Source organism: Ceratotherium simum, chromosome 4 (genome assembly GCF_057802395.1).
Source record: "Ceratotherium simum simum isolate JZ-2026a chromosome 4, ASM5780239v1, whole genome shotgun sequence".
In the NCBI taxonomy this organism is placed as follows: Eukaryota; Metazoa; Chordata; class Mammalia; order Perissodactyla; family Rhinocerotidae; genus Ceratotherium; species Ceratotherium simum.
In genome coordinates, this window is record NC_141903.1 from 86,135,909 (window position 1) to 86,150,522 (window position 14,614).

The window sequence follows — 14,614 nt, forward strand, 5'->3', positions numbered from 1 at the left end:
ATAGAAGTCTGTGTGGAACATGTGTGTGGGGTTGGGGAGGGTATCAGAAAGAATTAGGCAAATCTGGCCCAGGATTTTTCAGGAAAATTCTTCACAGGGAAGGTGCCCCCAAGCATGCGTGTCTGAGGCTCGTGACCCAGAATAAGGAGGCTGCTGAGGTGCGCATCGAATTGTTATGCTTTTGTGTGAAGCTAACTGCAGTGACCAAAGATGAGATCTTTGGCCTGGGCCTTCTGACTCACGCACACGCTCAATCTCACACTGACCCGGTCTGAGGGAAAAAGATCCCCCTACAAGTTCAACGTGGCTATCTCAGGGAACAACACACACACCATCGAAGCCTGAGCCACATGTAAGTGAAGTCTGAGTACCACGGTTTTTAGAAATTATCTCTTCTTTATTGCCACATTCATATAAAAAGTTTGATATATTTGGGCTGGTAAAAGTAAGCCACAGGGTATATAAAGAAGGTTGAAGGAAATTAAAAAATATATAGCTTTAGTGTTTGGAAAAGCAGTTACGGATTGCTTCCTCGGTTTAATTATCCAGGCGATCGAAATTATGGGTTTGAAACTCTTGGAAGTCCTCTGGGATGGTGTCTGCAAACAAGAAGAGGCACAGGGGGGTTAGCAAGGCTCCTGAGGCCCAGAATCCTGGCCCACCTCGCGCTGTGCGGGCATCCTGTAGGGGTCACTGTTGGCCTGCCCAACAGGCCCCTACAGGCCCCACAGCCACTTTCTACTTCAGGCTGTTCTGCAAATTGTTGCCTTAAAGCCCAGGAGTGCTCATTCACAGGCCTAAAGAAAATTAGCAGGCAGAGCAAATTTTGAGTCTGATTATGTTTGAGCCATATGAAAATAAAGGCTGCCTGTAAATTAAACCTGACCGAATTTCTCACTGAACCTCAAATCCTAAACCAAGCAGTTAAATTCTATGGGTCTCAATTTCCTCATCTATCAAATAGGAAAAATGAAATCTGCCTTTTACTTCAGTTACACAGGGACTATCAGGTTTTAACGTGGCGTGAGCTTTGGGCTTCTGGGAGGAAAGTGTGCGATAAAAATAAGGTGGCATTTTTTGATTAATTCTAGTAATAATACTGTGCAGTAACAAGAATGTACGTTACCATTGCAGCGATACTTGAGGTTGGACCAGATGATGTTTTCTTGGGAGAAGCAGAACACACCAAGCCGGCCTCCACGCATGGTGGTGTCGATGGTGACCCCGGAGTCAGCCACCAACTCGGAGCCTTCATAAAATCGTACCCTGCAGACAACACAGCCAGAGCGGGTCTCCAAGAAACTCACACCAAGGTCAGGGTGAAGAGCCCATCTTGAGACGCAGGGTCCCACTTCTAGACACCTGCGTTTTTCTCTCCTTCCTACTCCATTTGTCACAGGCCTGCATTGTGCTCCAGCTTCCCCCTTCCCTGCTAGACTGGAAGCTCCATGAGGTCAGGGACCATGTGTCCATGTCCTCCATCTTCTGTCTCGCCAAAGGCCTAGCGCCATGTTGGGCACAGAGTCACACTTGATGGGTACTTGCTGATGAGTTAAAGAGAAATTGCAATACGACCCAGGACCAAGAGGCTTTGTGACTTCATTGTCCTGAGAGCTGCCTTGTCTACATCATGCTGAAAAACCGCTGCTTTTCTGAGGTCTGACTAATCATTTGGTGAATCTCAGAGCAGTGATTCTCATCAGGAGCGACAGCACTCCCTCAGCAGGGTCGTAGAAATTTGTGGGGGCATTTTTGGCTGTCACTGTGGCATTTAGTGACAGAAGCCAGGGATGGCTGATGGCTTACAATACCCTGGAGAGAACAATCAAAACTTGTCCTGCATCCCATACCCTTCTGGAATGTTCCTCCAGACACTTGGGTAGGTGAAGAGCCTGTTTATAATTATCTAGGCCCAGAACCTAACTTGTTTTTACTTGTGAATATTAAGTATTTTTTGCACTCTTTGAAAATAAACTGAATTTTCCAGGGTAAATCGAGAAACTGGTCAGTACTTTGTTGTATTTGAAAATTAAGAGCTGTTCACCATTATAGAAATTCCCATCACTGTTGGCAACACTACTGTAGTATTTAAGTCACCAACACAACAGCCTGTGTTAGAATGTCACCTCCACAGTGATTCTAGGTAAAGGTGCAAGTGTCTGTTTCACTTTGCATTCTGGTGTGGCTGTGTCCAAGTATTTGCATGATTTTCTTATAAATTATTCTCTTTTCTCTATTATATTGTTAGGGATCCGATCGATTTTCTAAAATTATATGTGCAGGTAGGTTATTTTCTATGATTTCATTTTGGGACAGAAGAGGGTGCATTTCAAAATATTTGTTATAAGAAAGGGGCATTAGGCTTAATAGGGCTGAGAACATGATCATCTTACTGTGAGACATACAAACACAGTACATTCGACGTGATGTCTCAGAGCAGAACAAAATCTGAATTAGCCCTCACGATTTCCTTTTCTCCGCTAGGTTGCTTTCCTGCCCTGGTCAGGAGGGTGCAATTGGTACACCTTCCCAAATGTGCTACAGAGGCTGGAGTGGGTGTTGATCTGTAACTCTGGAGAATGAGACAGTAAGCACACTAAATTAAATATGTAAGTCTAAATTTCAAAGATGTAGTCCTAAGCCATCCTAGCTTCTGAGAATAGGTTTTAGTTTTAGTTTTGAAATAGTCCTATAGGGAAATAGGCAGATGACACTGGCTCACATGAAGATCAGTTCATGCTGTGTGTGGTACATGCCAGGCATCGTGCCAGGCACTGGGGAGACCGAGATAAACTAAGACCGAGGTGCTGCCCTCATGGAGTTTACAGTCAGGAGGGAAGACAGACTGTAAGGGACTCACTGCGGTGCAGCGTGAAATATTCATGAATAAGTGATCATATAGGACCCAGAGGGATCGCAGGAGAGGTATGGATGGAGACTCGGCCACACGTCTCACCTCACATGGGTCAGCGTGTCCACTCTCAGGCTTCTCTGAAGAGCAGGGCAGAAGGGATCACCACTCAAGGGCACCAGGTCCCCCATGCTGAGGCCTCCCCCCAAGAGGGTCCTTCCACCCCCAGTTTGGCCCTCCTGTCCAGTGGTCACTCTGAGGTCTCAGAAGTCCTGGCATGCCCTTGAGGACCACCCTGGGTCACAACTGCTCAGGGAAGCGAAGGCTCTGTGCTGCAGAACGAGGGAGTGCTTTGTGTCAAGAGCACGGTGACGAGACGGGTCCTCCGCCTACCTGATGTAGCCCACCTGGGGCCTGTGCTGCAGGAACCAGCGGTAGGACACCTTGTCCTTCCAGCCCACGTTCCTGGAGTCCTTCCACAGCAGCCTGACCTGGTCGCTGGTGTCCCCGGTGTGCCACAGGGAGTTGCGGAGATGCTCCCCTGGACCTGTCTTAGACTTCACGGCCTGGACAACGACACGGGCAAGGCTTCAGAACAGAACACACAGACCACCCTTCCCGGATCCCTGGGGTGGTGAATTCATGGTGATGATCTAGCTGCCTTGGATTCAGACAAAAGCATAAACACTTAAATGCCATTTCTACTGAGGTGACCCCAACCCTTTAGTAATCAGTACTGGCCAATATTCCACTAAGCCACTCCATGTTTTTCCTGCGATAAATCCATTGCTCCCCACATTCGTCTGATGAGGCTCTGAAGTCTGCCTTTTCTCACAGCAGGAATGACAGAGGTAGCCTCTTAGCCTTCCTGTACAAACTCGGACCCATCAAGGAAACGGATGAGCCAGTTTCCAACATAGTGTACCTGAAGATGTACCCCTCAAATCTTCACTTGGGTTGACGTTCTCACCTTTAGAGTCACGCATGGGTTACAATGTAGCTCATATGTAGGAAGGAAGGCAGGGCACTGACCTGAACACTAGCACAAACACATCAATTTCTCAGATGAACTAAATGCCATGTGGGAGAACACAGAATTTAAAAGAGGGTGAAGGGCCCAGAAGAAAGAGACATGAGTGACTTTAAACCACCAATACCTTAAGCTGAATGCCAGGTTCCGCAACAGCTCGGAATGGGGTGGCTTGCCAATACGTCTGCTCTGTCTGCTTCCACATGACCACGTAGAAGCTGGAGCTATCTTGGTAACCAAAGATAAAGCCAGCATAGTCATCGTCCGTCTGGGTATTTACATGGAAAGTCCCCTCAAAGTCAACTCCATTAAAAGCCGTGTACCCTGCAGAGATCAGAATAAGATTAGAAAGACAGACAAGCCACACGAGTAGCTGGAAAGAGTGAATTCTACACAAGTGGTACTGAGGCTCTGGACATACCCACTGCTAGGCCAGGATCGCTGTTCATGGTCTGCACAATCTCCATGCCCTGCAGAGAGAGTTGAAGGAGTTGAGAGCAATCTTAGAGGGGCTGGAGTAAGCTCAAGGAAGCCCAGAACCTCAGGCATTATGGGTGAGTGGTCAGCGACGTCTGACCTTCACGTAAAGATCTCATTATCTGAGGAGCTGCTCTACCTTATTATGTGCTCAAAGAAAGCACAAACTTATTAAAGAAAAAAGTTCAAAGCTGAAGAGAAATAACTAACTTTGCTAAAATTATCATTTAAGCTGATTTAATAAGCCCTTAATTGGAGAACATACACTTCTAATGAACGTGACTTGCTGGGTGATGCTAGAAAATTTAAGCCTCTCTGTGCCTTCCTCCTTTAGTTACACAATGGCCAGGACACGTGGGAGGCAGTCTCCTGGAAAGATCAGGAGCATGGCTCTAGGGTCAGGCTGCCGGGGTCCCAATTCCAACAATCTCAGCCACTTACCTGCTGTGCTACCATGAGCCATCATTAGAGCTTCATGAGACTCGATCTCATCATCTGTAAAATGGGGCTAATGACAGTGCTTTGTCATAGGGCTATTGTGAGGAATAAACGTGATGTAGAACAGGGCCTGGCTTGCAGTCAGCACCCTCCAAATGTTACCTACCACTCTCAGAAGGGTCTGTGTTGAGAGGCAAAGCCGAGCTGTTGCCAACCATGTGACACTCACCTGGTTCAGGACCACCCAGTTGGGATCAATCTGGGCATCCCCTTCAGGGTCCAGGACCACAGTCTGGTAGGCCCTGAAGTCGGTCAGGGTGACCTCTGCGTTCTCTGGGCAGACGTCAATCCAATCGATGACCTGGTCCTGGTCAAAGTCTGTCTCACAGATGTCTCCCACGCCATCTCCTGAGTGGGGTGGAGGAGAGGAGAGGAGCCCGATAGTGCCTACACCCTCTCTGCTCCTTGACGGAGAAAGGGGCCGGGCGGGGAGCAGAAGAGAGCCCAAGTCCACCTCCAGGGCTCTGGTGTTCCACCCCCATCGGAGAGGAGCCCCGGGATCAGCCGCGTCTGAGCTGGACCCAGGCCCCACCCTAGAGTTCTTGGGGTGGGTTGGTGAACCCCACTGTATGTGATCAAAAGAACTTCCTGGGGACAGAGTGGAGGGCAACTGTTCAAAATTGACCTTACAAGAAACTCTGGGTGGACAGTGGGTTCACCAACTGGAGGACCTTAAGCCTGACCTTACACAAGCAAATGTCTCTAGTACTTTCTGGACTATAATGTATAAAAAGCAGGGAAATTATTGTCACCAGAATATCTCTAAGACCATACTTTCTGGTGATCCTTAGGCTGAATCTGGCCCACAGTGTGTTTTGTCCAGCTGACATGATGGTATTAAAATATCTGAATTTGCGTAGCTGTGGAGGGGCATGTCCTCGCCAGCTCATCACAGTCCTCACCACCGTGTGTCTCATTTCTGGCTTTGTGCACATCTTTCCTTACCTGCTTGGCCCCCGCAGGCATCTGAGTTTAGGGACCCCAACTAAGCCATCTGCTGCTGTGACTCCTGGTGAAAGGAGCAAGCAAGACGGCGGAGCAGCCCTCCAAGCCCGTGGAGCAGGTGCATGAGGCTGCTTCCCTGCCCCACGTGACCTCATCCGAGGGCTGCTCAGAAGCTGCGAAGCAGCTTTTCTTTGACAGAGTTGGAGACCAGTGTCTCCCAGACGTCTATTGTCCACACAGGCTGTGGCTACTCAGAGAAGCTGGTGCCCTGGGAGAGGTACCTGGCTGAAGGGAGCCCAGGGTCCCATGCAGCCCTGGGCTGTGCCCACTTACTGTTGCTATCCTCCTGGGCTGGGTTGGGGATCAGCCGGCAGTTGTCCGGTCCAGGGGGCACCACGTCTGGGATGCCATCATTGTCATCGTCATCATCACACTCGTCACCAATTCCATCCTTATCAGTGTCCAGCTGGGCACTGTTAATGACAGTGGGGCAGTTGTCTGTACTGTCCTGGTGCCCATCTCCATCACTGTGGGAGGAAGGAGAGGTGGTTTGCGTCACAGTTCGGCAGAGGGCAGGAAGAGTCCAGCTCTCAGGAGGGAGAGTTTGGGTTTGGGCTTTTAAGCGGGCTTGGTCCCTTATCAAACCCTCATGTCCTTAGATAAGGCTTCCCTACAGGCCTCACAGACTATTTTCCCACTTCCTCAACCTGTTGCAACAAGAAGATCATTTTCTACTCAGAAAGATAAGGCTCGATTTCTGTGATTTGTGACCAGATGCTCCTACCAGTCCCCGCGGGACGGTGCGATGATCCTCTGCTGAGAGAATGTGCAGAGGGAACAACGTGAGGGCCAGTGAGCAGACTGCTCGGTGTGGATCCTGGCTCAATCGCTTATCAGCACGTGGCCCCAAGCGTGATGCCTGACCCCTCTTTGGCTCAGTGTCCTCCTCCGTAAAATGGGAATAATAACAGAGCCTACCGCATAGGGTGGTCATGAAGATTAAGTGATGAGAACTGTGCATATTAAATTTTAATAGGGGCTGGCCCGGTGGCGCAAGTGGTTAAGTGCGTGTGCTCTGCTGCGGCGGCCTGGGGTTCACCGGTTCGGATCCCGGGCGCAAACTGACGCACTGCTTGGCAAGCCATGCTGTGGTGGCGTCCCATATAAAGTGGAGGAAGATGGGCATGGATGTTAGCCCAGGGCCAGTCTTCCTCAGCAGAAAAAAGAGGAGGATTGGCAGATGTTAGCACAGGGCTGATCTCCTTACAAAAAAAAAAAAAAAAATTTTAATAGATGAAAAAGCACTTCTAAATGCCTGGCTCTCAGGAAGCCCTACAATGTTTTCCTTTCTATTAGTCTTCACAATCCCTGGCCAGTGGACCCAAGAAGGATCAGATGTGAATGCCACCAAGAGAATGGCGAAGAGAACAGGGCTGCCCCTTCCCGAGAGGTGGGCGTGTGGGCTGGGCTCAGGCCTGCTCTAAAGCATTTCTCAGAACTGCCCTTCTCCGCCCACCTTACTTCTTTCCAGGTCTAATGGCCACCCGAGGAGGAGTGTGACCTGTCCCCAAAGGTTTCCCTGAGTTGACGGAGACCGCGCATGGCCACCCCGGATCAGAGCAGATACTCCTTTCACCCGGCTCTACCTATGGCCTGTCCGGGCCGGGAACTGCCCCTACACTGTCCAGGGTGGGACGGGGGAGGGAGGCCAGGGACCAGTCCCATGCCCTTCAGGCCCTGCTTCCCAGGGGGGTCCAGAGAAAGTGAGGCCAACCTGAACAAGCAGAGATGACACGGCTCAAACAGTGAAATTCCTGTCATGTAGCAGGGCTGCTTTTGAAATCGTAAGATTGAGCTATTTCCATCAGCAGCCATTCTATACAGCCCTGAACATTTTTATGCAAAAGCAAGCAGTTCCTGTCCTCCTCCCCAAGGTTCAAGTTTGTGGGAATTAAAATGTAGCAGAATGAGTCATTTATTTTCGGCAAATGTGTAGAGGCTGGTGGGATAGGATATTTTAGAAATTACTTTGATGGCAACCGGAGTGCAGGATGCCCTGCACAGGAAATACTTGGGATGTACATCAATTGGCGAGGTTGTCAGGGCACCAGTTCTACCTTCCACTCAAAAACAGAGACATCCTCTGTCAGACTCTGTGGCTGACTTGCCTCTCCTCATGCTGTGACAACAATAACACAGCCATCACTTGCTGCAGCTCACCTGAGGGCCAGCACTGGGCCGGGAGCATTACCTACATTATCTTTCATTTTCACCATAACCTGCGAGATGCATTTAGTTATCTCTCCTTTGCAGATGAAGAAATCAAGTCTCTGAGAGATTAAGAAGCATGTTTAAGTTCACTTAGCGAGCACGTACTTTGCAGCAAGGACACTGAGCACAGGGACTGGGATGGGGCTTTATAGGAGCTGTCTTTGAGCAAGGTTTGGCTCGAGAACCGCTGTCTGCAGGGCAACCTCTCAGAAGAGGTTGAGAAGGGAAAGCTACGTTTCTTCCTGCTTTGCTTTTCAGAATCCCTTCCCTCGCTCATCCTGTTCTGCTGCCTCTATAAGGATTCCCTATGGAGATGAAAGGATCGAGAGCGGGGACTGCAGGGGCCTCTGGGGCAGAGTCACACATGTCTATGTTTTCAGCGATGTTCCTATAGCATCTGACAGCCCTGTGTCTTAACGAAGGACTCCATCCACGTGGGGCTAGGAGGGTTGACAAAATTAATTTGCATAGAACAATTCCACTCAAACAAAGGAGACTGAAAGAAAAAATTCTAAGGACAATGAAATAACAGTGATCTCTCAGCAAAGTGACAGCTTTCTATTTTGGGACAATGGTGAAGCTTTCCTGAGCTGAAAGTATAATGGTAAAAGAGCTAATATCTGTTGAGTGCTATCTATGTAACAGAAACTGTAACATGCATTTTTCATAAGTTAACTTAATTGATCTTCATAATAGTCCTATGAGCTACATTCCCTGGTCATCCCTGTTTTACGGATGAGAGAATTGAGGCACAGAGAGATTAGGTAACTCGCCTGAGGTTGGCTGGTTTGTCAGTGAAGGAACTGGGACTTAAATCTAGCTGTGTCACTCCAGAGCTCTGCAGCATGATGCTATGCCACCTCTCTTGTAATAGAATCTCACTCGCTAGAGTGCCTGCATCCCGTATACAGAAACTTCAGGGAGGTGTGGTCACCCTGGCCAGAGGCAGGGCTCTTGTGCCCCCAGCAGCTCAATCTACCCAGAGAGATGCCACAGCATGGGAGCAGAAGAAAGCTCTGAAAGATGAAACTCTCTCCGGATTTTTCATCTGGCCCTATGCAGCTGGGAGATGTGCCATACCTGTCCTGATTGGTGTCACAGGAGTCCCCAACCAGATCGTTATCCACATCAGACTGCGAAGAGAACAGAATGTGTTGTTACTTATCTCTGGCCCTGCATGCACAGAATGTTCCAGAGAAGGCAGACCTGGCCTATCCTCACTGGGTCTCAGGAATTGGGGTGGTGCAAAACTGCAAAAGGACAACACCATATTGGTGTAGGCACAACGTTGAATTTTCAAAAACGGCCTTCCAAAATATCAAGCTCCATGGATGGGCTGCCTACACACCAGATGAGCTGGTTGTAAAGGGCGCTGGGGCAGCGTGGTGGCAGGTGGAGACGTGGAACTCTGGCATGGGTGGGAGGCGAGCCAGCCACAGGCACGGGGACAAGGCACAGTGATCTTATGGAATGGAGCCAGCATGGCAGTGATTCACAGAGAGCAACAATGACTCCTTCTCCCAGGGCTTTAAAAACCCAAGACCCATCATACCCAATTATCCAGACAGGAAGGAGGAGTGAGGGGAATAACACATCGCTCTTGAGCTTAATCTGAAACGTCCACACCCAGGCTGTGTAGGGGTGTCGGGATGAAAGGGTTAATTTACACGTAATATTTTCCTTTCAGCAGAGAAAATTTGTTTTGGGCATCATTAAACTTATATTACTAGTGTCATAGGCACTCAACAGCCTGGGAGATTAGTCCAGAGGGGCTCAGATCTCCTGTAATGTCCTTCCTGTCACCTCCAGGCCTAAAGTATGCAATTTCACCACCTCTGCTCTGTTGGGTATACGGCGACAGCAAAGAACCGAGCCAGGGGGCTCTGCTGTGCTTTTCTAGACACTGGTCTTAAATGAGTCTTTGCAGAGGGACTTCAGCCTAGAGACTGAATTCCCCGTATCCTACTAACCTGGTTAGGGTTGCTGACATCAGGACAACTGTCACAGGCATCCCCCACACCATCACCATCCCTGTCCTGCTGGTTACGATTGGAAACTTTGGGGCAGTTGTCCAGAATGTTTTTTATTCCTACGAGAAAGGAATGCTTCCCTGAGGCAGGCGAACATCACAGAGAGGTCTGGAACACAGACGTGTCTGTGCTGTGGAAATCAGGCCTGCACAGGCACATGGCGGCTTCTGCCTGGGCCTTCTTCGGAGAGCCACCACAGTGTCAGCAGTTATCTGGAGGCAACGTCACAGCATGGATTCTGGGGGACTTGAAAATGAAGGGTGATCTGAGGCATTCATCCACTGAGTTATAATTTGTCCAAGATAGCAAGGGCTGTCACTGCAACCAGAGGGGAGGGTCACGAGGGCTGGTGGGCCAACCCTGGAGAGGGAGGACTTGTGGGAGAGTGAGCCATGGCTGGGATCAAGGGGTCAGGCAGGGGTGTGCTGGACCCAGGCCCATCGTGCCCCTCCCTTCCCAGCTTCTCGTTCAATCACGTCATCTCGCATTGCTAGCTTGAAATCAGCGATGGTGGGAGTGGAATGTACATCATGGAGATTGGCAAATGCTACAACTCGGGACTTTTGTTTGTTTTGTTTCGTTGAGATGGCTTACCGGCACACAACTGGATCTGGGTCATCAGTGGGGCTAGTAGAGGTGAGGTCATGTTTTAGGGAGGTGTGGATATTCTGGAGTGGTCTGTATGTGTTGGGCTGTGGGCCGGTGTATTTCTAAAAGGATTTTCCTTCAAGGCCTTGTGATGTGATATGTTTTTCAGAAACTATTGGATGCAGCCTGCACTTTGATGATAGTCAACAAATATCCTTCCTCAAGGGTCCAGGGGGTGCCATTCACATGAACCACAACATGAGGCCCCTCAGTGGACACTGGAGCCGGGCGATGCAGCCGCCCTGCCTCCACAGCCCTTCCCAGAACAGGCAGGGGATGTCTATGTCTCCAGGAAATGCCTGCCTCTCCACAGGAGGACCCTGACCCAGAGGCTGTAGCCTGCGACCCTGCTCAAGGCCCCCTTGTTCAATACTCCACCCCAGGATTCTCACGCGTGAAAGGGATGGTGGGGAGTGGGGAAAGGTGCACTTTGGAAGACAGATGCCCTAGAAGACACAGCCCTGACAAGACACTGCTTGAAAGGACTCCTACAAGGTTTCTTGCAATGATGTAGAGTTCCAGAAACACCCAGGGTTATTAAATGGGAGAGTGGGCTGTGGAATCTCCTTCCACAGAAACAAGTGGACCTCGGGTCCCCCAGGCGCAGGCCATGTGGAATCCCCCGGAGTGGGAAGGCCCTCCGAGTCAGCAAGTCCATTCCTGCTCCTGACAGAGAACAAGGGCAAAAAGACGAATGAGTCCCCAATCAAAGACAAAGCAAGACAAACCCACCATCGCCATCCATGTCATCATCACAGGCATCCCCTTTTCCATCCCCATCAGTGTCTTTCTGGTCATTATTTAGGACATTCCGGCAGTTGTCACAGGCATCTCCAAAGATATCTTTGTCACTGTTCCTTTGGTCCATGTTGTGAGTCAGGACACAGTTATCCTAAAGGATCAGAAGACGGAACATTTACTCAGACTGTCACTGAATCCCTTCTGTGTGCCCGGTCATGTGGTGGATGCCGGCCAACCTCCGCCCCCATCATCATGAGTTGTCAGAACTCGGGAGGCCCAAGTTTGTCAGTTTCATATTTTAAACATTTGAGAATCTTAGAATAAAAAGTTGCAGTGCTATGGGAGTGTGTGCATGGAAACTAACATTTGGGATGATTAATATAAATTGTTGACTTCACAGGCTTTCTTCCACCATCCCTGGTATGTGGCAATTCACAGGCCCTCCCAGCAAAGCAGACACCTGCTCATTGAGGATCCCGTCGCCATCAGCATCCTCATCACAAGCATCTCCGATGCCATCTCTGTCTGCATCTTCTTGGCCAGAATTTGGCACATACTTGCAGTTGTCCTTAAGGAGGGGAAACACAGCTCAGAGACACATGTACATCTGTCTCTTTTTTTTCAGCTTTATTGAGATATAATCGACAAATAAAATTGTAAGATATTTAAAGTGTACAATGTAATGATTTGATATCTGTGTATACTGTGAAAGGATTCCCCCCATCAAGGTAATTAACACATCCATCACCTCACATATTACCCCTCCCTTTTCTTCGGCTGAGAACATTTAAGTCCTACTTGCTCAGCATATTTCAGTTATACAATACAGTGTTTCAGCTATAGTCACCATGTTCTACATTAGATCCTCACACCTTATTCATCCTATAACTGAAAGGTTGCACCCTTTTACCAACTTCTTCCTATTTTCCCCACCCCCCTCTACGTCTGTCTTAAGTCAAAAACTATTTCTGACCTCAAGACTGACTGTGGCTGCATGGCTTTACTGTTGATGGCTGTTTTGCTACATTTGAGATGCAGCTCCTTTAAAAATGCAGTTTTAAATGGAACTCACAGAACCTCTCCCCCATATAAGATGTGGCTTTGGAAAGCCGAGTGTGTGTGTGTGTGTGTGTGTGTGTGTGTGTGTGTGTATTTTCTCCTGCTTGCCCTCCTTACCTTCCTGCAGTTCCTGGCAGAGCACGGCAGCTCCTCGTCAGGGTAACTGTCGATATCCACATCCTTCCCGCAGATGTAGCCATCACCAGCCCAACCGACTCCGCACTATGAAGGGAAAGCCCATCAGAGGCCTGGGAAGCTGAGCCTGGTGGGAGGCTGGTGGCTAGCAAGGGCCCCTGCTCCTGTGTGTACCTCCCCAGAGGGAGGGCCCAGAGCCAGACAGCCTTGTTGGGTAGGATTTTAAAGCTATTAAATTGTTTTTGAATAGCCTAATGGTTCAAAATTCAAAAGGTAAAAAGGGAGATATAGTGAAAACTCCTTCCCACTCCTGTTCCCTTGCCTCAGGCAAGCAGGGCAATCCGTTCTCATGTACACTTTCTGAGATACGCTGTGCTTAGTCAAGCAAATGCACAGACACACTCTCTTTTTGTCCTTTAACACAATTGGTAGCACACACATATACAGTGATCTGCACCTTGATATTTTAAAATTAACATTGTCTTGGAGCTCTTCCCACATCACTCCACGTGGATTCACGTCATTCTTTTTGGTCACAGATATATCATACATAAGGTGGTATGCATGTGCCTCAATTAATTCAGCCAGTCCTCTACCGGCAGGTGTCAGGTTTTTAAAATCTTTCTCTATTGCAAACAATGCTGCAACAAATAATTCTAGTACATTTGCCATTCTGCACATGTACCAGTTTCTTAGTGTGGAATTCCTGGTTCAAAGGGTATTTGCATTTGTAATTTTGAGTTATTGTCAAAATGTTCTCTATATGATGGTCCAATGTCTTCTCCCCGTGGAAATGAACACACGAATGGGTAGAGTGGCTTCTGTGTCACTTTCCTTATCTTCGTGAGCCACAGTCATATCTCTGAATCTAACAGTCTTCTAGATCAATTTCCACCAAAGGAAGAACCTTCCAAGGTGCTGTACCTTTGTTCATACCCTTTTCTTTTAATAGAAGAAGGTTCCCACAGATGCAGTGCTGGGTCTGCGTGTTCTCTACTTCCCTGGAGGGGTCTACCCAAGTATCCTGTCACCACCAGCTGCTGAGAGCAAGCTTTCAATGTTAGCAAAAGAGGCACTAAAATAACAGTTATGTCAAACGAGACTCTATAATCATTTTCTCCAATGTTTACAATGATGCTCCAAGGTCACTGTTATCCCATTTTACAAAAGAGTCAACTAGGCTTAGCGTGGTTAAGTCCCATGCTCAAAGTCTCAGAGCTGGAACTTGAACTCAAGCCTGTCCCAGTCCACTGTCATTTGCCATTTCTATTTGGTTGACGTGCATGTTGAGTTCTTCCTCTGATATTCCATACTCTTGTTGGTCTAGTTAAAGGATGGCTGACAAACTCAAGAGAAAGGAAGTCATTCCACAAGTGGTGTCCTGGGTATGAGGGGGTCCCTGGGAGCTCAGCCTAGGAGCAGGAGGGGTGACAGAACAGCAGAAGGAACAGGGGATAAGGGGGCCTGGAAAACGACAGGGAACCAGAAAGGCAGGGAGAGGAAAGAGTCTGAGGAACAGAGTCAGGGCCAAAGGAAAAGAAACCTCACATGAGTAAATGTTAAATTTCCTGACGGTGCTAATCAAAATAAGGTGATTTAAGACCAGTGACTTCCTAAGCTGCAGGCTGCCTGTTCTTAATCATCTGTGCTCTCCTTCTGCAACCAGAGATTTAGAAGGCAGGATTCCAAAGGCACCCCTCCCAAAACCACCCCTATTTCCGCTCAATTGCTTCAGCAGGGCCTTCAGAAGGCCTGGAAGGCTCAGTCGTGGGGTATGGTCCTTGACTCATTTTAATGAAGAAAAAATTTCCTCTAGGAACAACTACATTTTTAATGAGCCATTTTCTGGCAGATTACATTATTTTAGTAGTCACACCAAGTGTATTAATCCTTTACCATCTGTCATTGTGCCTTATTACAAATTCAAAA

The 14,614-nt window shown here is 48.5% G+C and overlaps 1 protein-coding gene across 1 annotated transcript in view; it reads right to left on the reverse strand.

The window, feature by feature from the left end:
- Positions 1 to 376: 376 nt before the first annotated feature.
- Positions 377 to 14,614, reverse strand: part of THBS4 (thrombospondin 4) — a 44,213-nt gene continuing 29,975 nt past the window's right edge. The window contains exons 11-22 of the mRNA XM_087430126.1: positions 12,668 to 12,772; positions 11,952 to 12,059; positions 11,483 to 11,642; positions 10,043 to 10,161; positions 9,153 to 9,205; positions 6,135 to 6,328; positions 5,026 to 5,204; positions 4,303 to 4,351; positions 4,009 to 4,205; positions 3,245 to 3,417; positions 1,127 to 1,266; positions 377 to 599 (exon numbers count right to left, since the gene is read on the reverse strand). Coding sequence (XP_087286252.1) covers positions 538 to 599; positions 1,127 to 1,266; positions 3,245 to 3,417; positions 4,009 to 4,205; positions 4,303 to 4,351; positions 5,026 to 5,204; positions 6,135 to 6,328; positions 9,153 to 9,205; positions 10,043 to 10,161; positions 11,483 to 11,642; positions 11,952 to 12,059; positions 12,668 to 12,772 — 1,539 coding nt within the window. The 3' untranslated portion in view covers positions 377 to 537. The remainder of the gene's footprint in view (positions 600 to 1,126; positions 1,267 to 3,244; positions 3,418 to 4,008; positions 4,206 to 4,302; positions 4,352 to 5,025; positions 5,205 to 6,134; positions 6,329 to 9,152; positions 9,206 to 10,042; positions 10,162 to 11,482; positions 11,643 to 11,951; positions 12,060 to 12,667; positions 12,773 to 14,614) is intronic.